We start from the raw sequence: 25,368 nt of genomic DNA, 5'->3' as shown, positions 1-25,368 counted from the left end.
GTGTCCATAGAATTGTTGGTTCGAACAATAGCATCTTGAGTAATCTCAGTACCAAACTTAAAAATAGTGAGCAGACATGAAGGAGAAACTTGCAGTGGGGGGAAAAGGCAAAAAGTGCTTTATGCAATGCTAACCTGTGGAAAACATTTTGGTTAAAGGAGCACCTAATGTGGTTTTTGAAGTAGATTTGCCCCTCAAATCTACTGCATGTTTTGCAAAAAAATGACAACGTAAAAGAACATCTAATATGCTTAGATTTTTAGAAAGCCATCAAGTTAATGTTCTTCTCAAGCATATAATGTTATATGAGCTCATTGGCTAACTTGTCACCTTCTGAAAAAATTAGTTTGACAACAAAGAAAGAGGAAAATTAATAAATTCAGACATTTCTCTGGGAAGAGGTAGTGGCAGAACAGAGTTGATTTTTTTCAAACATTTAAGCCGACTGCTATTGTTCACATGTCATAAATGGTATGGAGAGGAAGGACCTGATTTGATTTGTTGTCACATGTACTGAAGTACAGTGAAAAGTACACAGTACGTACATAGTAGACAAACAAAAAGAATAATCGGCAGAGTATATTGACAAATGGTACATCGACAGATAGTTGATGTTACATCATCTTATACTCTTTCAAGTTTACAATGGGAGCAAGTAACTTCTGTGATGAGAAAGGAACAGGAAAAAACATTTATTTAAAAATTTAGGCATTTTATCACTTATATGTTGTACTAACTTTCTTTATTTTACTTCTAGTATCCCTACAGAGACTCTGATTTCAGCAAGATTGTATTGCATCTGATCTATATCACGATTAATACACTAAATGCACAATACCACAGCTGTAAACCCCATCCCACTGCTGGACCCCTTTACAATGATAATAGTAACATTAGCAAATACAGCGAAAAAGAAAAAGGTATGGTCAACTAGCAATGTTTGCTGATTTTTATAAAGCATAAAGATGAACTCATATCTTTTGATTTGTGTGGAAGTTTTATTAATCTACTTTGGAGTTTAAAGCCTGGAGGCGTTACAAATGGTATAATGTAATTGCCATATTATAGAACACTACAGCTTCCAATAAATAGTTTTGATTATTTTCCTCCTGCCTAATTATTATCTTAATCGCCATGTCTTCTTGCCGATGCACCTTCTCGGGTTGAGATCATAGGCCGGCGATCTGTTTCAAGACCTCTGCCAATGCCAGTGCTCTTGGTTCCAACCTGGTAGTTGCATGATTCAATGATAATGGAGATGCTGAATAATCACAGCAATCAGACTCTTCAATTAATTTATAATTGGCCAAAAAATGAAGGTGGAAGCTTTTGAGAACCAAAGGCCCAAAGTCAACTTTTTCCTCGCACGCATGCACATACCACATGTCCTGTAGCAAATTACTCATTTGCTGTGTCACAAAATTTATTTTCTGACAAAAATTTCTCTAATTTGACTTTACCATCATTTTATCCTCCCCTTGGGGAAAAATAGCCATGTCCTGGATAATTATTAGGAAATGACCATTAGAAAATTATGGGCACTGTAAATTTTATTGCTCCGTCAAATTGTATGTTGATGCATATGTGGAGACTGATCTTGTGAAGCCAAGCTGTGTTTTAAACAAGAAACCACTTTTGGTTGTTTCTTCGGCACTTTGATGTCAAATAAGCAGTTTCTGCTAGTGCAAACAGTTATTGAAGTGTCTGTAATATTTAGACCCATCTGCAGAGTATTTTGATGCTTCATTTTTTTCCCCTTGGCCAGAAGAAGATAGCGTATTTGATGAATCAGATGTACATGACACCCCAACTGGAGCTTGCAACAAGGAACCACAAACCTTTTTTGCACGACTGAAGAGGATAGGGGGGAGTAAATCGGTAAAATATCAACCAGTCGAGATGAATGCACAGAAGAGTAAGTTTTTCTTCTCCTTTGCAGGAGAAACATATGGCTGTCAGAGGTAATTCATCATTCCATGGCAACAGAGTAGAAAGCCTGTGATCTTGCGAGCTTTCCATCCTCTGCACACCTGTCAGGAAATAGCCAAAGCACCTTTGACCTTGATGTGCTCCTATTTCCTGCATGTGCAAGCTGGTAAGCATAGTGACTTAAGATGTGGCCAGCGTAAGCAGAATGGGGCGATATGTCAAATCATTTGATTTTAAAGTTCCGCCCCGTCCATGTCAGTGTTGTCCACATCCCACCAAAATGATTGAAAAAATCAGCAGAGCAGTTCCTCCATCTGCTTATGCACTGAACAACACTCGGTATGATGGGGCCATCCAATTCCAACAATAATAATAATAATCTTTATTATTGCCACAGGTAGGCTTACATTAACACTGCAATGAGGTTACTGTGAAAATCTGCTAGCTACCCCACTCCAGCGCCTGTTCGGGTACACAGAGGGAGAATTCAGAATGTCCAATTCACCAAACAAGCACGCCTTTCAGGACCAGTGGGAGGAAACCGGAGCACCCGGAGGAAACCCACGCAGACACTGGGAGAATGTGCAGACTCTGCGCGGACAGTAACCCAAGCTGGGAATCGAACCCGGTGCTGTGAAGCAACTGTTAACCACTGTGCTACCATGCTGCCAAACTGCTAGATTTCCAAAAGTAAATAGAGAGGTTAATGTTATTGACAGCACAATGGCCTACATCAGGTTGTCCAACCTACTGTCCCAGGGCTCAAAGCCCTCTCATCTAAAGCAGGTTATATTTCTCATTTGCTGGCATGCCATGTTTGAATTTTATGGCCCTGAATTTTTGGAATGGAAATTCTTAGTATTGTTGCCTCAATGATGAATAAATAATGAATCACAACATGCATATCTGTTTGTATCCTCAATTTGGGGTAAATGCAAACACATAAGTAAATTAAGTTAAATTTTACATATGCCTGGATAGTACCCACAATGTTTTAGTTCAGCACCTATCCACTCTGTAAGTGTTATTTAATGTGGAAAAAGTGTGTTTATGATTTGTACATTTTGTAACTAATAATGTGTAATTGCGAATTTTGTTCGGTTTAATTGAAATTGCATGTATAAATTCCTTTTGTAACCGTAATGCTTTTTCCTTTAGGCTCCGAGATAGAGCTGTCAGAATACAGAGATTCCAGCCTTCTGCCGGACAGTATAATGCGCTGTGGTACATCTCCACAATTGCAGGAGTCTGTTGCTCAAAAGAAAAAAATGTATGCAATGAAGCAGCAGTCACTTGACATGGGAAATGCAGATTCTGTCCTATACTCTTTAGATGAAAATCGCAGAAAGTCGTGTCTGGATAGATGTGAATCTGGAAGACAACCAAGCGTTCCTTCCTGCTATCCTCCAATGGAAAGCATGTATAGAAGACCAGAGCTGGATTTGTCTGTCAGTGCAGAAATTGGAGAACTTCAGGAAAGGTCTTCATCTGCAGAAAACTCTCAAGAAGGGAGGCGTCCAGTTATACCAGAAGTCAGACTCAGTTATACAGAAACATTTGAGGTCAAACTTGAATCTCCTGAGAAGCATCTTTCCTTCCATAAAGGAGAAAACAACTTGATTGACTTATCTTCTGACTCATCTTCTGCCCATGAGAAGCAGTCAATTCTATCAAGTTCTGATAGTGATTCGCTGGTTTTCGTGCCTCTCCCTCCTCTCAGAATTGTAGAGAGTGATGAGGAATATGAAATGCAGAATACCCCTAATAACAAACCAAATGGGAAAACTAATTCAGTAAGTCACAATACTGCATCATTTAGCTTGATTGTCACACCAGTTGTAAAAGTCAATGTTGAAGATTGTTCAAAAGACTCAAAATGTCTGGATTTTGGTAATACCTCTTTGCTAGATACTGAGAACATTTTATCAATAGCTCTTACAGATGAAAAAGACTTTGAAAATTTAACACCACAGAAAAATTCAAAGTGTTCTGGTTGTGATAGTCCACTAACCCTTAAACAGAAACGGGAAAACCTCAAGAAATCATCTGCTGTGCTGGAAATATCGCAGGATGACACTGATGACCTACATAGAAATGAAATGAAATATGAAAGCCCATTACCAAGCCCCATGGTTAAAACGGTATTTCTCAAACTTCCTACGGAAATTGAACAGAATGAAAGGTCAAACGCAGAGCTATCTACCGATAAAGATACAGACCAAAAAGATGAAAGTGGTGAAGAAACAGAATTCAAAATCCAGATTGTCCCACGGCAGAAGAAGCAAAGGAAGATTGCAGTAAGTGCTATTCAGAGGGAATACCTTGACATCTCCTTCAACATTTTGGACAGAATTGGAGATCAGAGAGACACTGGTAAGGATTTAAGATGCGTTCATCTTGGTGTCACAGCCAAATCTATTTCAACATATGGTGATTCCATGTGTTTCCCAGTGGGCATTTTTTACCCGTTAATGAAGTAACTTGTGAGAAGCACGACAGTTGACTGAGTCAAAATTGTTTACAATCTGAAACCAATAAATAAATTTAACTTGTGTAAATGTACCAAACTGAATCAAACCAGAAAGAGTTGGACATTTAAAAAAATATATATATTTCATGTGTGTGTAAATAAGTGCAGCAATTTTGTCTTGGACAGAAATGTCACCTTTATAATTCTACCTTATTTATCTTACTCTGAGCTTTCATTATTATGATATTAAATTGGTTACATGCATGTTTTGAAGCAGCTATTTAAAAACAGCAATAGTTATCAATAACTAAGGATTTTGTTATTGACCATCACGAAAATCAGACATTGCATCATGATCTATTCATGAACATTTCAAAAAAACATGGGGGACTATTCTCCGGCGTCGTTGTGCTTTTGCTCTAGTGAAACAACACTGGTGAATAGTGTGAGAGGCCGAAAACAAAAACCGCACCAGGTGGCAAACAATTTGTGATATAACTGGCCTGCACCCATATGCAAAATCAGGATCTCGCCATAGCGTGACGAAGAAACAATTATCACCACTTAAGCCCCTGTGAGAGTGTTGTACCTTGATGCGCGCGGTATACGGAACAAGCCACTGTGAGATGTGGCAGATCCATGACGCTGCCAGCATTCTGGTCGACTACGTCTGCTGGAAGTCTACCCAATGGCAGCTTTTCAGAGACCGCGTGGTTCGGTTGGAGCAGCAATTGGATGCACTTAGGAGAATGCAGGTGGTGGAAAGTGTCATAGCTAAGAGTTATAGAGATGTGGTCCCACCCAAGGTGCAGGCAGACAGATGGGTGACTGCTAGAAAGGACAGGCAGTGAATGTGGGAATCCCCTGTGGCTGTCCCCCTCTAACAGGTATACCGTTTTGGAAATTGTTGGGAGGATAGCCTATCAGGGGAAAATAACAGCAGCCAGAACAGGACCACAACTGGCCCTGTTGCTCAGCAGGGGAGGGAAAAGTGCAGGAGAGCGATAGTTATAGGGGATTCAATAGTAAGGAGCACAGCTTCTGTGGACGTGAAAGGGACGCCAGGATGGTATGCTGCCTCCCTGAATGAACACAGGACATCCTGAAGGGGGAGAATGAACATCCAGAGGTCGTCCACACAGGTACTAACGACATAGGCTGGAAGAGTGATGAGGTCCTGCAGAAGGGGTTCAGTGAGTTAGGCAGTAAGCTAAAAAGTAGGACGTCGACGGTTGTAATCTCAGGATTATTCCCTGTGCCATGTACCAGTGAGGCTAGAAATAAGAGGATAGTGCAGCTAAACCAGTGGTGTAGGAGGGAGGGTTTCAGATTTTTGAACCATTGGGATCTCTTTCAGGGCAGGTGGGACAAGAAGGACGTGTTGCATCTAAACTCGAGAGGCACCAATATCCTGGCTGGGAGGTTTGCTCGAGTCACTTAGGAGGATTTAAACTAGTATGGCGGGGGGTGTGAACCAGAGCGTTAGCTTAGAAGGTGCAATAACTGAAGGGGAAGTAGAGAACAAAAATAAGGGAACAACATCACCCTCAGGCAGAGCTAAAAAGGTGACAAGTGTGAGAAGGGAGGTGGCCAATGCATTACTGAGGGTGTTGTACCTTAATGCGCGCAGTATATGGAACAAGGTAAATGAGCTTGTTGCGCACATTGAAATTGGCCAGCACGATGTGTGTATCACAGAGACAAGGCTGCAAGGGGATCAAGGCTGGGATCTAAATATACAAGAACAGCATGGTAGCATAGTGGTTAGCACAAATGCTTCACAGCTCCAGGGTCCCAGGTTTGAATCCCGGCTTGGGTCACTGTCTGTGCGGAGTCTGCACGTTCTCCCCGTGTGTGCGTGGGTTTCCTCCGGGTGCTCCGGTTTCCTCCCACAGTCCAAAGATATGCAGGTTAGGTGAATTGGCCAGGCTAAATTGCCCTCAGGGTCCAAATTGCCCTTAGTGTTAGGTGGGGTTACTGGGTTATGGGGATAGGGTGGAAGTATGGGTTTGGGTAGGGTGCTCTTTCCAAGACTCGATGGGCCGAATGGCCTCCTTCTGCACTGTAAATTCTATGAAATCTATGTGTCCTATCGAAAGGACAGGCAGATGGGCAAAGGGGGCAGGGTTGCATTGTTAGTAAGAAATGAAACTAAATTGATAGCAAGAAGCGATATAGGATCAGAAGGCATAGAATCTCTGTGGGTAGAGTTGAGAAATCGCAACGGTAAAAAGACCCTGATGGGAGTTATGTACAGGCCCCCTAGCAGTAGTCAGGATGTGGGGCAGAAAATAAATCAAGAGATGGAAAAAGGCATATAAGAAAGGCAATACTACAATAATCATGGGGAATTCAATATGGAGGTGGACTGGGAAAATCAGATTGGTAGTGAAATGAAATGAAAATCGCTTATTGTCCCGAGTAGGCTTCAATGAAGTTACTGTGAAAAGCCCCTAGTCGCCACATTCCGGCGCCTGTCCGGGGAGGCTGGTACAGGAGGCTGATAGTGGATCCCAAGAAAAGGAATTTGTGGTATGTCTGTGTGGTAAACCACTGTTACACCTGTATTAGGTGATGTAAGGTAGGACCTGTACTACAGGTTCGCCGGTAGCCCCTGCCTGCTGGCTCCGCCCAGTAGGAGGAGCGTGTCCTCTATTCAGCAGCCATTTCGCCAGCTGCTGTGGGGGGCCACACATCTTACTGCAATAAACCCACAGTTGTATCCAATCTGAGACTTTTTACAATTGATCGTGCATCAATTTACTGCAGTAAGGTTTTCTAAAAGACGGACCTCCGAATCAAACCAGATCGCCTGCAGCTGGATCCGCACTCAAGCCAAAAAGGACTTTAATCACTGGCTAGCTTGCTTTGAGGCCTATATCAACTCAGCAACCACCCCTCCGACGGAGGCTCAGAAGATACAGATCCCGTACTCAAGGTTGAGCTCCAACGTGTTTCCGCTCATCCAGGATGCCCCAACCTACGCAGACGCCATGGCGCTCCTCAAAGACAACTACGCACAGAAAACGAACACACTCTTCGCCAGGCACATACTCGCCACTCGCTCTCAGCTCCCTGTTGAGTCCATAGAAGACTTCCGGCAGGCCCTAATCCCACTCGTCCGGGACTGTGACTGTCAGGCCGTTACGGCCACCGAACATTCCAACCTTCTTATGCGCGATGCGTTTGTAATGGGGATTGTGTCGGACCTCATATGCCAAAGACTGCTAGAAGGAGCCACGCTCGACCTAGCTGAGACTAAAAAGCTAGCAGTCTCCATGACAGTCGCCTCACGTAATGCTCAGGCCGACCCCTCCGGCCATGCGGCCCACCCCTCCTATCTCTTGTGGACCCCACAGACAACCACCCCAGCCGGGGCTTCACCCAGCCAGTACGCCTGCGCTACACACCAACCCGCGCATCCGGGGGCCCCCGATGTTACTTCTGCGGCCAGCAGAAGCACCCTCGCCAATGGTGGTCACACGATTGTACCATCTTGTCAATGCTCGCAATCTGCCCTACTCCGTCGAGGAAGTACGGACAATCACCAGGGACTGCCAGGTCTATGCGGAGTGCAAGCCGCACTTCTACCGGCCGCACCGCGCGCGCCTGGTGAAGGCCTCCCGCCCCTTTGAACGCCTCAGCGTAGATTTCAAAGGGCCCCTCCCCTCCACCGACCGAAACACGTATATTCTCAGTGTGGTCGATGAGTACTCCAGATTCCCCTTCGCCATCCCATGCCCCGATATGACGTCTGCCACCGTCATCAAAGCCCTAAACACAATCTTCGCTCTGTTCGGTTTCCCTGCCTACATCCACAGTGACAGTGGATCCTCATTCATGAGTGATGAGCTGTGTCAGTTCCTGCTCAGCAGGGGTATCGCCTCCAGCAGGATGACCAGCTACAACCCCCGGGGAAATGGACAGGTAGAGAGGGAGAACGGGACGGTATGGAGGGCCGTCCAACTGGCCTTACGGTCCAGGAACCTCCCAGTCTCTGATTCACTCCATCCGGTCACTACTGTGCACCGCTACGAATAACACACCCCATGAACGTCTTTTTGCCTTCCCCAGGGAGTCCACATCAGAGGTGTCGCTCCCCACTTGGCTCGCAGCTCGAGGACCGGTCCTGCTCCGTAGGCACGTCCGACTCCACAAGGCCGTCCCATTGGTGGATAGGGTGCATTTGCTCCATGCCAACCCCAGTATGCCTATGTGGCGTACACCGACGGCTGGCAAGATACTGTCTCCCTCAGGGACCTGGCACCAGCAGGTTCCACCCATACACACCCCTCCTGCCCGGCGCCACCCTCCCCTCCCCCCGGCGCTCCCAACATTAACCCCACCAGGACCATCCCTCCTTCCCAGAGGGCCCACGCCAGAGGTGAAGAGGATTTCAGCTCCCGGAGTCATCCAACATCAGGTCAGCATCGACATCGCCGCCACCACTACGTCACTCCCAGCGGAACGTCAAGGCACCAGACTGGTTGAATCTCTAACTGGCACCGGACTTTCGAAGGACATTTTTTTTGTCTTTTCCCTGATAAAACACTGTACTTAAATTCACTACTGTATATAGTTCTCCACCACCCCCGCCGGACTCATTGTTAACAGGGGGTGAATGTGGTAAACCACCTTTACACCTGTATTAGGTGATATAAGGTAGGACCTGTACTACAGGTTCGCCGGTAGCCCCTGCCTGCTGGCTCCGCCCAGTAGGAGGAGCGTGTCCTCTATTCAGCAGCCATTTTGCCATTGCAGAGAAAACAGTAGTACAATAATGGCAGGGGTTTTTGGGAGTTATTCAGGAGGCACAGCAGAAATTCATCCCAAGGAGGAGGAAACATGCAAAGGGGAGGACAAGGCATCCATGGTTGACGAGGGAAGTCGAGGTCAGCATAAAAGAAAAAGCATACAAAGTGGCAAGGATTAGTAGGAAGCCAGAGTATTGGAAATCCTTTAAAAGTGAGCAGAGGACAACTAAAAATGCAATAAAGGGAGAGAAGATGAAATATGAGTGCAAGCCAGATAGTAACATAAAAGAAGACAGGAAGAGGTTTTTTTCAATATATAAAAGGTACGAGAGAGGCAAAAATAGACAGTGGAAAATGTGGCTGGAGAAGTAGTATAGGAAACAAAGAAATGGCAGAGGAACTGAATAGTTACTTTGCATCAGTCTTCATGGTGGAAGACACTAGTGGAATGCCAGAACTCCAGGAGAATCAGGGGGCAGTGCTTAGTGCAGTAGCCATCGCTAAGGAGAAGGTTCTGGGGAAATTGAAAGGCGGATAAATCACCTGGACTGGACGGACTAAAAGAGATAGCTGAGGAGACTGTGGAGGCATTGGTGGTGATCTTTCAGGAATTACTGGAGGCAGGAAGGGTCCCAGAGGACGGGAAACTAGCTAATGTAACACCGCTGTGAAGGGAGGAAGGCAGAAGACGGGAAATTATAGGCCAGTTAGCCTGACTTTGGTCATTGGTAAGAACTTAGAGGCCGTTATCAAAGATGAGATTTTGGAGTACTTGGAAGTGCATGATAAAATAGGACTGAATCAGCACAGCTTTGTCAAAGGGAAGTCATGTCTGAGAAATCTGTTAGAGTTCTTTGAGGAGGTAACAAGGAAGTTAGACAAAGGAGAACCAGTGTACGCGATTTATTTCGATTTCCAGAAGGCCTCTGACAAGGTGGAACATAGGAGATTGTTAAATAAGTTAAGAGCCCATGGTGTCAAGGGTAAGATCTTGGCACGGATAGAGGATTGGCTGACTGGCAGAAGACAGAGAGTGGGGATAAGAATATAAGAACTAGGAGCAGAAGTAGACCGTCCGGCCCTTCGAGCCTGCTCCGCCATTCTATAAGATCATGGCTGATCTTTTCGTGGTCTCAGAACCACTTACCCGCATTCTCGCCATATCCCGTAATTTCTTTATTTTTCAAAAAAACATCTGCCCTATCTTTAAATATATTCAATGAAGTAGCGTCTACTACTCCTTTCAGTAGGGAATTCCATACTTTAACCACCCTCTGGGTGAAGAAGTTCCTCCTTGATTCAGTCCTAAATCTGCTCCCCCTAATCTTGAGGCTATGCCCTCTTGTCCTACTTTCACCTACCAGTGGAAACATCCTTTCTACTTCTATCTTATCCATTCCCTTCAACATTTTATATGTTTCTATTAGATCCCCCCTCAACCTTCTGAATTCCAGTGAATATAATCCCAATCTACTCAGCCTCTCCTCATACGATAACCCCCTCAACTCCGGAATCAGCCTAGTGAACCTCCTCTGCACTCCCTCTAGTGCTAGTACACCCTTTCTCAAGTGTGGAGACCAAAACTGCACACAGTACTCCAGGTGTGGCCTCACCAGCACCTTGTACAACTGCAACATTACCTCTCTACTTTTAAACTCAATCCCCTTCGCAATGAAGGACAAAATTCCATTTGCCTTCCTAATTACTTGTTACACCTGCAGACCAACCTTCTGTGACTCATGCACAAGTACACCCAGGTCCCTCTGCATAGCAGCATGCTGCAGCTTTTTACCATTTAAGTAATAATCCGTTCTATTGTTACTCCTACCAAAATGCATGACTTCACACTTGTTGACATTATACTCCATCTGCCAGACCTTTGCCCACTCACTCAATGTGTCAATGTTCCTCTGTAAGGTTTTACAGTCCTCAGTACACTTTGCTCTGCCACACACCTTCGTGTCATCTGCAAACTTGGATACCTTACACGTAGTTCCCAACTCCAAATCGTCTATATAAATTGTAAATAATTGTGGTCCCAACACCGATCCCTGAGGCACACCACTCGTCATTGATTGCCAGCCAGAATAGCACTCATTTATTCCCTGTTAGACAACCAATCCTCTATCCATGCTAGTACTCTACCCTTAACACCATGCATCCTTATCTTATGCAGCAGCCTCTTGTGCGGTACCTTGTCAAAGGCCTTTTGGAAATCTAGGTACACCACATCCACTGGGTCCCCTTTGTCTACCTTGCTCGAAATGTCTTCATAGAATTCCAAGAGATTCGTCAAGCATGACCTGCCCTTCATGAATCCATGCTGCGTGCGTCCAATGGGGCAATTTCTATCGAGGTGCCCTCCTATCTCTTTCTTGATAATAGACTCAAGCATCTCCCCCACGACAGAGGTTAAGCTAACCGGTCTATAATTCCCCATCTTTTGTCTACTTCCCTTTTTAAACAGTGGCGTCACATTTGCTGTTTTCCAATCCTCTGAGACTGCCCCAGTGTTCAGCGAATTTTGGAAAATTACCGCCAGTGCATCTGCTATTACTCCAGCCATCTCTTTCAGTACCCTGGGATGCATTCCATCAGGGCCAGGAGATTTATCTATCCTGAGCTCCATTAGCTTGCCCAACACTTGCTCTTTCGTTATAGTAGTGGTTTCCAGGTCCTCACCTACCTTCTTCTCTCGGTCAGTTGCTGGCATGTTATTAGTGTACTCCACTGTGAAGACCGATACAAAATATTTGTTCAATTCCTCCGCCATTTCATCATATCCCATAACTAAATGACCACTCTCATCCTCTAACGGACCAATGTTTACTTTAGCCACTCTTTTTAGTTTTATATAATTATAAATACTTTTGCTATCAGTCCTTATATTCTGTGCCAGTTTTTTTTTTGTGTTCTATCTTACTTTTCTTTATGGCTCTTTTCGTGGCTTTCTGCTGACCTTTAAAGTTTTCCCAATCTTCTAGTTTCCCGCTGATCTTGGCCACTTTGTAAGCCTTCTCTTTCAATTTGACAGCCTCATGTATCTCCTCAGACACCCATGGTAGATTACCTCTTTTCTTACAATTCTTCCTTCTCACTGGAATATACTTTTGTTGAGCACTATGAAAGATTTCTTTGAAAGTACTCCACTGCTCCTCAACTGTCCTACCATAAAATATTTGTTTCCAGTCTACTTTAGCGAGGTCCTTCCTCATTCTATCGTAGTCCCCTTTGTTCAAGCATAGGACCCTGGTATTGGATTCTATCATCACACTCTCCATCTGTATACTAAATTCAACCATGCTGTGATCACTCCTCCCAAGAGGATCCCTAACGATGAGGTCATTAATTATTCCTGCCTCATTACACAGGACCAGATCTAGGATAGCTTGCTCTCTCGTCGGTTCCATTACATATTGTTCCAGAAAACTATCCCGGATACATTCAACGAATTCCTCTTCAAGGCTACCCTGACCGAGCTGATTTGACCAATCTATATGCAGATTAAAATCTCCCATGATAACTGCTGTACCCTTTTCACAGGCATTAGTTATCTCTTCGTTAACTGCCCGTCCCAGTGTCATGGTATTATTTGGTGGACTATACACTACGCCTATCAGTGTCTTTTTCTTTTTAGAATTTCTAATTTATACCCAAATGGATTCAATCTCATTCTCCATAGAACCTATATCATTCCTCAATGCCACCCTGATGTCGTCCTTGATTATTAGTGCTACTCCACCTCCCTTACATACCTGTCTATCCCTCCGAAACGTCTGGTACCCCTGGATATTTAACTCCCAGTCGTGACCATCCTGCAACCATGTCTCCGTAATGGCTATCAAGTCATATTCATTCGTGATGATTTGTGCCGTTAATTCATCAACTTTGTTACGAATGCTACGAGCATTCAGGTAAAGTGCCTTAATGCTGACTTTCTTATCATTATTAGAGAAATTGGACATCATGAGATGTCCTAAGTTATCCTTCCTTTTTGCTTCATTCCTAATCTGCCTTGAACTTAAACCCACCTGCACACATGCTAACCTGCTGCTTATCCTTCCATTTAACTCCCTACTCCCTGTCGCTCTCCCTTTCCCTTCCCCCCGACTCAGAAGTTTAAAGTCCTACTGACCACCCTATTTATCCTTTCCGCTAGAACACTGGTTCCAGATCGGTTCAGGTGGAGACCGTCCCAACGGTACAGATCCCCCCGGCTCTAAAACTGGGATAAAGGGGTCTTTTTTAGGATGGCAGCCAGTGACAAGTGGTGTGCCTCACGTGTCTGTACTGGGACCACAACTTTTCACAAAATACATTAACGATCTGGATGAAGGAACTGAAGGCACTGTTGCTAAGTTTGCAGATGATACAATGATCTGTAGAGGGACAAGTAGTATTGAGGAAGCAGGGGGGGCTGCAGAAGGATTTGAACAGGGGAGTGGGCAATCAAGTGGCAGATAAAATGCAATGTGGAAAAGTGTGAGGTTATGCACTTTGGAAGGAGGAATGGAGGCACAGACTATTTTCTAAATGGGGAAATGCTTAGGAAATCAGCACAAAGGAACTTGGGAGTCCTTGTTCACGATTCTCTTAAGGTTAACGTGCAGATTCAGTCAGCAGTTAGAAAGGCAAATGCAATGTTAGCATTCATGTTGACAGGGTTAGAATACAAGACCAGGGATGTACTTCTGAGGCTGCTTAAGGCTTTGGCCAGACCCCATTTGGAGTATTGTGAGCAGTTTTGGGCCCCATACCTAAGGATGTGCTGGCTTTGGAAAAGATCCAGAGGACGTTCACAAGAATGATCCCTGGAATGAACAGCTTTCCTTATGTGGAACGATTGAGGACTCTGGGTCTGTACTTGTTGGAGTTTAGAAGGATGAGGGGGGGATCTTATTGAAACTTACAGGATACTGGGAGGCCTGGATAGAGTGGACGTGGAGAGGATTTTTCCACTTGTAGGAAAAACTAGAAGAACAGGACACAATCTGAGACTAAAGGCACGATCCTTTACAACAGAGATGAAGAGGAATTTCTTCAGCCAGAGGGTGGTGAATCTGTGGAACTCTGTGCCGCAGAAGGCTGTGGAGGTCAAATCACTGAGTGTCTTTAAGATGGAGATAAATAGATTCTTGATTACTAAGGGGATCAGGGGTTATGGGGAGAAGGCAGGAAAAGTAGAAGGCAAACTCAATGGGCCGAATGGCCTAATTCTGCTCCTATGTCTTATGGTCTAAGCCCTATTTCTATACATTTAACAGGAGTGACCCCATATTCAACAGCCTCCCGTGATTCATTGCCTCCCCAGAAAATGATCACAGATTAGTACTCCTTTTGAAAAATGTGAACTTTGTGGAAGGGCTTCTCTGGGGAGGTGAGTAGCCATGTTTGTTGAAAGACAAAGAACCTGGGGGCGCTGGGCTTGACACCCCCGTGCTTGGCGGGGGATTGGGGACCATCGGCTGGTTTGGGTAGACGTGGGCGCACCCGCTGGAGTGGTGGGCCACCATGAGAGGGGGTGCGAAGGAGAACCACGCGCAACACCAGCATGCCAACGCTGGATTGTGCGTTATCAATCCCGGGGCAACCCTAGTCCCTGCCTGCCTGCCCCTCCGACCACCCATTAACCCCCACCGACTTCCGAGGCCTCTGGCCGTGTGGCTGAAGGCTATTGCTGACACGGAATTGCCAATCATGGTGGTGAGCACTTCACACAACCCAAGTGGATTCCTGAGGGTGGGCGGGCCATGTCGCATGCTGGAGTCATTGTCTAGCATCCCAATCACACCTTGATGCATGGACACTCTGCTTGCCCACTGCGGGAAGGAACACCACACACACAGCAGTCAACATCCGAGCACCCAGGGGATAGGACAGGGGCTAAGTCCATGGACGGAGCGTGGGTGAGTTCTACGTGCTGCGGGGGGAGATGCCTGTAGAGAATGGGCCAAGGGTTCGGAGGTCGGGCCGCAATGCAGAAGAACGTGACAGAGGCGCCATGCTGGTTGTGCGCAAGGGTTTTTAATGTTTCATAGGTGCCCAGTAATTCTGCACTCCCAGTGGTGCTGCCCCACTCTCCCCACCACCCTCATCCCCTACCTACCCCCCACCCTTTCCCCCCTCCCCAGGTGCCCTCAGTGATCCTCAATGTGCTTAACCTTCCTAGCTCTACCGCTATGTCTAGGTGTGTCCCCAGGAAGCACTACTAAGGTGGAGGCAGCCACCTGCTTCCCATGTCCCATGGCGTTCGATGTCCCTGGTGGGCTGTCCTCTGGGGCAGGATGGCCTCGGTGCACTTGTCGATGGCACAGGCAAAGCCTTGCCGCTCTGTCCCGTGTGCTGACCTTGAGACGCGGCTTCATCAGAAGGGTGGAGCGCGGGGGAGCTGCTGGTCACCCATCCCCACTCAGTCCGGGTTGCCACACAGTGCTCCTTCCTTCCGCTTGGTGCCCATAGGGCCCCGGGGTTCACCTCGGGACGGGGGTTTAGCTGGTTCGAACCCCGGCTGCATCTGCGTCGTCTGGCTCTGACAAACCTGGCAGTTCCCGGATATCTGTATCAAGGTTTGAAACCCTCGACGATGTCACTCAGTGATTGGGCCATGCTCTGCAGTGTCTCGGCAATGCCCACCTGTGACTGGACAAACTCTGCAGCATCTCAGCCATACTCATTTGAGAGTGGGACATGTTCCGCAGCACGTCATCATGGTCAGCCTGGTATGGGGTCACATTCCCCATTGAGTCAGACATTCTGCCAAGGCCCTCAACTGTGGCCATCACCGAATGCGTGATACCTTGGACACATTTACTCATGCTGCTGACGTTGTGCACCAGGCTCTCCACTGTGGTTGCCACCCTAGCAGTGTTGGCCCCGGTGCCACGCATTGCCGGCGATATCTGCTCCCGTAGCCGCTGGGACTCCTCAAAAGGCTATGGACTTGCTGGAGTGTTGCTGACATCTTCCTCTGAAAGTCCTGGCCGCACCATAATGTCAGCTCCGGGCAACCCTGCACCAGAGGCTGAGCGTCAGGCTGGGACCCAACTGGGTTCTGCGATGCTCCCATGTATCTGCTGCCCTTGTCCTTCTGGTAGAAGAAGTCATGGGTTTACATAGATACATAGAAGAAATAAGCAGGAGGAGGCCTTTTGGCCCTTCGAGCCTGCTCCGCCATTCATCATGATCATGGCTGATCATCCAACTCGATAGCCTAATCCTGCTTTCTCCCCATAGCCTTTGATCCCATTCTCCCCAAGTGTTATATCTAGCCACCTCTTGAATATATTCAATGTTTTAGTATCAACTTCTTGTGGTAATGAATTCCACAGGCTCACCACTCTTTGCGTGAAGAAAAGTCTCCTTATGTCTGTCCGAAATGGTTTACCCTGAATCCTCAGACTGTGACCCCTGGTTGTGGACATGCTCATCATTGGGAACATCTTCCCTGCATCTACCCTGTCTAGTCAAGTTAGAATTTTATAAGTCTCTTTGAGATCCCCCTCATTCTTCTGAACTACAGCGTGAACAATCCCTACCTAGTCAATCTCTCCTCAAATGACAGCCCCGCCATCCCTGGAATCAGTCTAGTTAAATCTTTGCTGCACTCTCTCGAGAGCAAGAACATCCTTCCTCAGAAACGGAGACCAAAACTGCACACAATACTCCAGGTGTGGCCTCTCTAAGGCCTTGTATAATTGCAGCAACCCATCCCAGCTTCTATACTCGAGACCTCTCGCAATGAAGGCCAACATACCATTAGCCTTCTTTACCGCCTGCTGCACCTGCATGCTTACCTTCAGGGACTGGTGCACAAGGACACCCAGGGCCCACTGCACACTCCCCTCGCCCAATTTACAACCAAACAGGCAGTAATCTGCCTTCCTGTTTTTGATTCCAAAGTGAATAACCTCACACTTATCCAAATTATACTGCATCTGCCATTGATTTGCCCACTCGCCCAAACTGTCCAGATCATGCTTTGTCAAGCATGATTTTCCCTTCATAAATCCATGCTGACTCTGACTGATCCTGCCATTGCTTTCTAAATCTTCCACTATAAAGTCCTTGATAATGGATTCAAGCACTACCGATGTTAGGCTTACTGGTCTATAATTCCCTGTGTTCTCTCTACCTTCCTTTTTGAATATTGAAGTGATGTGTGCTACCCTTCAATCTACAGGAATAATTCCAGAGTTTATAGAATCCCGGAAGATGACCACCAATGAATCCACTATTTCCAGAGCCACCTCCTTAAGCACTCTGGGATGCAGATTCTCAGGCCCTGGGGATTTATCCACCTTCAATCCCATCAATTTTCCCAGCACCATTTCTCGACTAATGTTGATCCCCCTCAGTTCTTCCCTCTCACTAAACTTTTCATTTTCTAGCATTCCTGGTATCTGACTTGTGTCCTCTTTTGTGAAGACAGAACCAAAGTATATATTCAATTGCTCAGCCATTTCTTTGCCCCTTATTATGCATTCCCCTGTTTCATTCTGCAGTGAACCTACATTTCTCTTTACCAATCTCTTTCTCTTCGCCTATCTATAGAAACTCTTAGTGTCAGTCTTTTATGTTCCCTGCAAGCTTTCTTTCGTATTGTACTTTCCCCTTCTTAATCAATCCCTTTGTCCTTCTTTGCTGAATTCTAAACTATTCCCAATCCTCAGACCTATTATTTTTCTTGGCCAACAATCTGTATACTTCTTCCTTGGATTGGATACTATTTCTAATTTCCTTTGTAAGCCATGGATTGGCCCTCTTACCCCCTTTGGTTTTGTGCCAGACAGGAATGAACAGTTGCAGTAGTTCCCCCAGCAACTTTGGAAGGTGCTATTCAATTTACCTTGAGTGAGTTGCAGAAGTGCATTTTGTCGACGGTATACACATGCCACTGTGCATCAGTGGGGCAGGAAGTGAATTTTTAATTGGTTGACGGGATGTTGATTAAACAAACTGCTTTGTCTTGGATGGTGTTGTGCATTTTGAGTGTTGATGGAGCTGCTCTGATCCTAGAAATTGGAGGGAATTCCATCACACTCGTGACTTGTACCTTGCAGATGTTGAGCAGGTTTTGGAAGTCAGGAGGTGAGTTACTCTGCAGTATTCCCAGCCTCTGACCTGCTCTTGTAGCCACAGCATTTATAAGGCTAGTCCGGTTCTGTTTCTGGTCAATGGGAGCATGCAGGATGTTGGCAGTGGATTCTGTAAGTTTGCAGCTGGTTTTAAGAGCTGTAAAACTTAGTTTCTTGAGGAAAAATGTGTATGAATCAATATTTTCTGTGACTTGATCGAAAATAGTCTACAAAAAAAAGTATGATGCTGAAAATAGTTTTGTAAAGTAATTGTTTTACATAATTTTTACACCATTGATGACAACTGAAAACATTCCAACTATGGAATGTGAGCTAACCAAATTTAAAAATATGAATTAGTTGTAATTTCCAACTATTAAACAGACATTATTGTAGAAATCCAATATGCTAATTGTTTCCCCTCCTGGTGCCTTCTTTACGTCTTAATCCTGCATCTTGTTGGTGTCTAGTTGAGAGGAAAAGCTGATGACCTGCTCCTGGATTTCAGATGCTAAACAGTAATAGTTTTCTTGGAGGGAACATGGAGCAACAATTTTACCTTTCCCTCTATAAAGAAGGAACTGAGGCCTGTTTGCATTCCTGTTGGACAGAGTGAGAACTCGTCAGTGTCAATCTTCTCCTGCCATTCTGACAATATATTGGTGTAAATGTACCATCATACAGTTGCTAGCAATTCAACTTTAGGTAACACCTAGTCTTACTACAGTGACTAAATTAATTTGGACCATTTGTTGATCAGTTGCAGTTGGAGAACAAAGAACATTACAGCACAGGAATAGGCCTTCTGCCCCCCAAGCCTGCGTCAATCCAGATTCCATTTTTAGACCTGCTACTTATTGCCCACACCATCTGTAACCCTCCATTTCCTGCCTATTCATGTGTCTATCAAGATACATCTTAAACGCTGCTATCGTGCCTACCTCCACATCTCCATTGGCAATGCGTTCCAGGCACCCACCACCGTCTGCATGAAAAACGTACCTCTCAGTTCTCCCCTAAACTTTCCTCCTCTCACCTTGAGCCTGTTCCCCCTTGTAATTGAGTCTTACACCCTGGGAAAAAGACTAGGTGTCACCCACTTTTTCCCAATGATTCAATTTCCTGATTCAGTGCCAGTCTGGCAATGCCAAGATTCTTGCATTCCAGGGGGCTACTCTTCCCTGTTGCTGATTGCCTGGGGGCGTCTGACTGCTCGGGAGACCCCCCGTGTGCCATTCCATGTGTGGACCAGTACTAAATGGTGCCCTGCTGGGGTCTCCTGAGGGAGACTGGTAGATGTTGCGTTCCCAGGTAATCAGACCTAAGTGGGTTTAAAACCTACTTAAGCGCACGATGCTTGGTCCTGCCCATTATGGACAGGATTTTGACCATGATGTCTCACGATTTTTGATTAGATCTCGCGAAACGTACTGGCTGTCGGGATCCCGCAGGAGGCCTCGCCTGGGATTTATGGATCGCATGGCGCTCCCGCTCAGACGCATTACGGCTGGTAGATCAGGCCCACGAAGTGGAATTTGATTAGCTTAGTTTAAAATAGCAGCACTTAATGCAAAATTTATCTTGGTTTGTCCTGGTGGTTTGCAGCTTTGAAGCTTAAAAAAAAAGTTATATTCGTGGTACAAAATTGTTTCACAGATCGGTCTGTTAAAGGTCTTTCAGATCTGGATATGCCAAGAGAACCTGCCTCTGCTCCAACACTCGAAGCAGCTGTGCCAGAGACTAGTAGCCACTCCTCCATGTCAAGTAAACTAATTAAAATACTGTGTACGAAATGCTTGTCTAATCAGTTCCACAGTTTTAATAGTTTATTTTTAATGCAGCAGCTCAGTGTACATAAACACAAGGCCATGACAAATAAAATTCTTGTTTCTGGTCACTGTGTGGGTCATCTTAAAAGCTGTGGATCAACATTTAAGGTGGGATTTTCCAGTACTGACACTGGTCGGCATTGCCACGGACAGGCAGGAAAATCTGGAGAGCTGTTGCTCGTTTGTATGTGTCACGAACAATAAGGGACCCAGTACTGATTCCTGTGGTATGCCTCCAGTCACACACCGCCTTCTACCACCACCCTCTGTCTCCTACCGCTGAGCTAGTTTTGGATCCAACTTGCTAAATTACCCTGGATTCCATGTGCTTTTAACTTCTTTATCAGTCTCCCATGTGGGACATTGTCAAAGACTTGGCTGAAATCCATATAAACTACATTGACTGCACTATGTTTATCTACACACCCAATCACCTCCTTGAAAATTTAAATCAAATTATTTTGGTATGACCTCCCTCTGATAAAGCCATGCTGACTATCCCTGATCAAACCTTGTCTCTCCAAGTGGAGGTTAATTTTCTCCTTCAGAATTTTCTCCTCGGTGTGGCAGGTACATGCTGGAGTTGGGGGTCACCACCCCCAGAGATAACTAGAAGATAGTTGCATGGGGTGATGAGGCAAGCTGAGAGCCGAGGACATCCTGGTGGCACACTGGTTAGCATTGCTGCCTCATGGCTCCAAGGATTCAGGTTCAATTCCAGCTTTGGGTGACTGTGTGAGTTTGTACTTTCTCCCTGTGTATGTGTCTATGTGTTTCCTCCAGGTGCTCCGGTGTCTTCCCACAGTCCAAAGCTAGGTGCGGTTGTGGAGTTCGTGTGGCGGGGTGCGGCTGGGTGGGGTGCTCTTTCGGAGAGTCGGTGCAGACTCGATGGGTCGAAGGGCCCCCTTCTGCACCATTAAGATTCTATGATTCTGGTTAAAAGGCCTCTCTTGATTCCCTAAAACTTTGGGCTGGATTCTCCGCCCCGCCGTACCACATTTCTGTTTTACCCCGTCGACGGGATGCTCCGTTACGCCAGCTCGTCAATGGGGTTTCCCATTGTGGGGCAGCCCGACGCCATCGGGGAAATCCCCGGGCTGCTGGCAAAATGGAGCATCTCTCCGGCGGAGATTCCAGCTCTTTGTCTCAGTTGTGTTGTTGACTATTAGGCCCTCAGCCCTTACATACCCACCCAATCCCCATATTCCAACCCTGCCTACACATGGCCCACATACCCCAATGTCATCCCATGCCCTTCCACTCATCCTCATGCCCCCTTATAGCTCCCACCAACGCAATCCAACTTACAAAGTCCTTGTCTGCCACCCTTTGTGCTGAGAGCCCATAAACCAACTTAGTGCCAACTTATGCTCCCCAAAAGACATCAAAGACAGCTAATCGTTCACGAACCTCCGGGAACTATCAATCTTCCATGCCCCCCAGAATCATAATGACAGGTTGTGGAAGCAATTAAGCAGTAATAATACTGCAATGATGGTTCTTAGAGTTACGTAAACAAATAACAAAGATCTATTGATACTGCAAGCACAAATTTATTTTACTGTCTCAGACATAGGCAGTTAGTTAAACAAAAATTAATAGCAGGGGATTTGAATAACTTGACACCTTGACATTTCTACTGACCTTACTGCCCTTCATGAACATTTACGTCTTCACCATAAAGTTATTGAATAAACAATCCAGGCGTACACCATCCTGGAGTGAAAATGTAGGCCTCGCTGGCTCAGCCAGCATTTATTGCCCATCCCTAATTGCCCTTGAGAAAGTGATGCTGAGCTGTTTTTTGAACTGCTGCAGTCCATGTGCTGTAGGTACACCCTTGTGCTGCTGGGGAGGGAGTTCCAGGATTTTGACCCAATGACAGTGAAGGAACAGCAATATATTTCCAAGTCAGGATAGTGAGTAACTTGGAGGGGAGCTTTCAGGTGGTTATGTTCCCATGTGTTTGCTGTCCTTGGCCTTCCAGATGGTAGCGGTCATGCTGAGTTCCTGCAGTGCATTTGCAGATGGTACTCACTGCCGTGACTATTCCTCAGTGGTGGCAGGAATGAATGTTTGTGGAAGGGGTGCCAATCAAGCGGGCTTTTTGTCCTGGATGGTATCAAGCTTCTTCAGTATTGTTGGAATAACACTCATCCAGGCAAGTGGGGAGTATTCCACCGCATGCCTTGTAGATGATGAACAGGCTTTCGGGAATCTGGAGGTGAGTTAATCACCCCAGAATTCCTGGCTTCTGGCCTGCTTTTATAGCCACATTATTTATATGAAAAATGAAATGAAATGAAAATTATATAGCCATATAATATGGCTAGTCCAGTTCAGTTTTTGGTCAATGGTAGCCAATGGGATATTGATAGTGGGTACCATTGAATTTCAAGAAGTGAGGTTAGAGCCTCTCTTGATTGTTATTGTCTCGCAATTGTGTGGCGTCAATGTTACTTGCCAAACCAAATCTAGACATTGTCAAATCTTGCCCCATTTGGACAGGGACAGCTTCATTGTCTGAGGAGTTGTGAATGGTGTTGGATATTGTGCAGTCATCTGCGAACATTCCCACTTTTGACCTTATGATGGAAGGAAGGTCACTGATAAAGCAACTGAAGGTGTTTGGGACTAGGATACTACCCTGAGGAACTGCTGCAGCGACATGGAACTGCGATAATTGATCTTCAACCACCACAATCGTCTTCCTTTGTGCCAGTTATGACTCCAACCAATGGAAGGTTTCCCCCCTGATTCCCATTGGTTCCAGTTTTGCCTGGGCTCCTTGATGCCGCACTGGTCAAATGCTGCTTTGATGTCAAGGACAGTCATTGTTGTCAGTGAGAAGATTATTGCTGAGGACATGCCACATGTTAGCACTCTTCCATCATTTTATTCATGATGCAGAGTAGGCTGATGGGTCAGTATTTGCCTTGGAAAACAGCACTATTTTTGGAATGTTGTCAGGGTCCATAGCTTTTGAAGTTTCCATTGTCTTTAACTGTTTTTTGATATCATGTGGTGTGAATTGGCTGAAGACTGTGATGCTGGGGACTTCACGAGGAGACTGAGATGGATCTTCCGCTCCACACTTCGGGCTGAAGATTGTTGTGAATGCGTGGGGATATGGGGATATTTGTGGAGTCTCCTCTTCTGTTTAATTGTCCACCACCATTCACGACTGGATGCGGCAGGACTGTAGAGCTTATATCTGGTCCAATGATTGTGAAATCACCTAGCTCTGTCTAGTAATTGCTGCTTATGGTTTTTGGCACACAAGTAGTCCTGTGTTATAGCTTCACCAGGTTTTTTTCCCCCTAGTGGTCATCGTTGCAAAGCTATTAATGCAAAAAATTGGTAGAGAATTGGGCATTTGTTTAGTCAAGGTATTACAGACCTAAGCTTAAATTTTGTTGTCCATCCCATTCCAACATCAAAAGGTTGCATGATTCAAACCGGAATGGAGCAGCAATTAGAAATAATCAGCGCCATCTTATAAATAATCAGTGTTAACCCCGTTTTCTCTAGTCATAGTGAATCAGACATCCCACGTCCTTGGTAACAGTCTGGTAAATGTTCCCTGCACCCTTAAAAGGCTTTAACATTCTTCTCTGGTGCCAGAATTGAACACAATATTTCACTGGGCCTTAACCAGTGATTTATAAAGGTTTAGTTTAAATTCCTTGCCATTATATCCATCATTTTATAGTTAGAAAAGAAAATTCTGTTCAAAGGCTTATACCGAATTCTAAAAGAGTTTATTTTAGTGCATCTCCCAAACCCACAACCTGAGCACAGAGATAGCAGGCAATTGAAAACCATCACCTCAAGTCAGACACAAATTCCATTTAGCACTCACACCTGACTTGGAAATGCATTTCCTTCATTGATACTCTTTACCATCATCATCAAAATAGAGGATCAATCCTGGTATAATGAAGGAGGGCATGTCAGCAGCAGTACCAGGCATACCTAAAAATGAGGTGTAGTCAGTAAAGCGACAAAATGGATACATGATACCACATACAAGATCCTGAAGGGGCTTGACAAAGTGGGTGTAGAGACAGGTTTCATCTTGTGGGTGAATCTAGAACTACGGGTCACTGTTTAAAAACAAGGGTTCATTCATTTAACACAGAGATGAGCCTCTTTCAGAAGGTCACTGAGTCGTTGGAACTCTTCCTGAAAAGGCAGTAGAAGCAGAGTCTTTGAATATTTTTAAGGCAGAGGTGGATAGATTCTTGATTAACAAGGGGGTGAAAGGTTCTCGGGTGTAGTTAGGAATGTGGCGTTGAGGTTACAATCAGATTGGACATGATCCCGTTAAAGGGCCGAGTGCCCTACTCTTGCCTATAATTTGTAAGTTTGTATGTATGGGACGGCATGCATACCAAATAGCAGAAGCAGCTTGCGATAGAGAAAACCATGTTATCCCACAACCGACGGATCAAACCAAAGCTCTGCAGTCCTGCCACATCCAGTCGTGAATGGTGGTGGACAATTAAACACCCAAAAGGGTGAGGATGCTCCACCCAATATTCTCATCTGCAATATTGGGGGAATCCAACACATTGGATGATCCATCTCAGCCTCCTCTTTTGAGGTTGCCAGCATTTCAGATGCTTGCCTTCAGACAATTCTACTCACTCCATGTGATAGCAAGAAACAGCTGAAGGCACTGACCACACTCTGGCAAAGACAGACTTGTGCTCCAGAACTAGCTGTGTCCCTAGCAAACCTGCACACTGATGCTCAATTTGAGTTCCTCCAGGATCATTCAGCTCCTGACCTCATTACAGCCTTGGTCCAAACATTAACTAAAGAGCCAGATTGAGGTGACAGTAACTGCCCTTGACATCAAGCAACATTTCATCAAATATGGTATCAAGGAGCCATGGCAAAATTAAAATCTATGGGAATCGGGGGCACGGGAGAGAAACTTTCCACTGGGTGGAGTCATACTTTGCACACAGGATTTTGGCTGTTGGAGGTCAGTCCTCGGACTTGCTGCAGGTACAACTATTTGCTTGTTGTTATTGCTCGGCTATTTGAAGAGGGCATTTAAGAGTCAACCACACTGCTATGAGCATAGTGTCCCTGTAGGCCAGACCAAGTCAGGCCAGCAGATTTCTTTCTCCAAAAAGGACATTAGTGAACATGTTTGGTTGCCCAGAAAACTCTGAGCTGTGCAGATGAAGAAGGTTTGGGACACAACCGCAGAGTGGAGTGAGCATGAACATAAAGGAGCAAGGTTAAAAATCAACTAAAAGTATCACCAGCTCAAGCTGCTTGCGGTATTTTATAGGCCT

The 25,368-nt window shown here is 45.4% G+C and overlaps 1 protein-coding gene across 7 annotated transcripts in view; it reads left to right on the top strand.

Annotated features, from left to right (window-relative positions):
* LOC119951685 (protein unc-79 homolog) overlaps nucleotides 1-25,368 on the top strand; it is a 269,084-nt gene that overhangs the window by 167,258 nt on the left and 76,458 nt on the right. For 6 of the 7 annotated variants that reach the window (XM_038774915.1, XM_038774945.1, XM_038774935.1 and 3 more), the window contains 3 exons: nucleotides 758-920; nucleotides 1,766-1,915; nucleotides 3,088-4,302. In XM_038774915.1, the coding sequence (XP_038630843.1) occupies nucleotides 758-920; nucleotides 1,766-1,915; nucleotides 3,088-4,302 (1,528 nt within the window). The remainder of the gene's footprint in view (nucleotides 1-757; nucleotides 921-1,765; nucleotides 1,916-3,087; nucleotides 4,303-25,368) is intronic. The other variant, XM_038774926.1, reaches the window with a different exon arrangement.

Source organism: Scyliorhinus canicula, chromosome 2, assembly GCF_902713615.1.
Source record: "Scyliorhinus canicula chromosome 2, sScyCan1.1, whole genome shotgun sequence".
Lineage (NCBI taxonomy): Eukaryota > Metazoa > Chordata > Chondrichthyes > Carcharhiniformes > Scyliorhinidae > Scyliorhinus > Scyliorhinus canicula.
The sequence above is the reverse complement of the archived record's forward strand: the minus strand, read 5'-3'. Positions and strand labels throughout refer to the sequence as shown.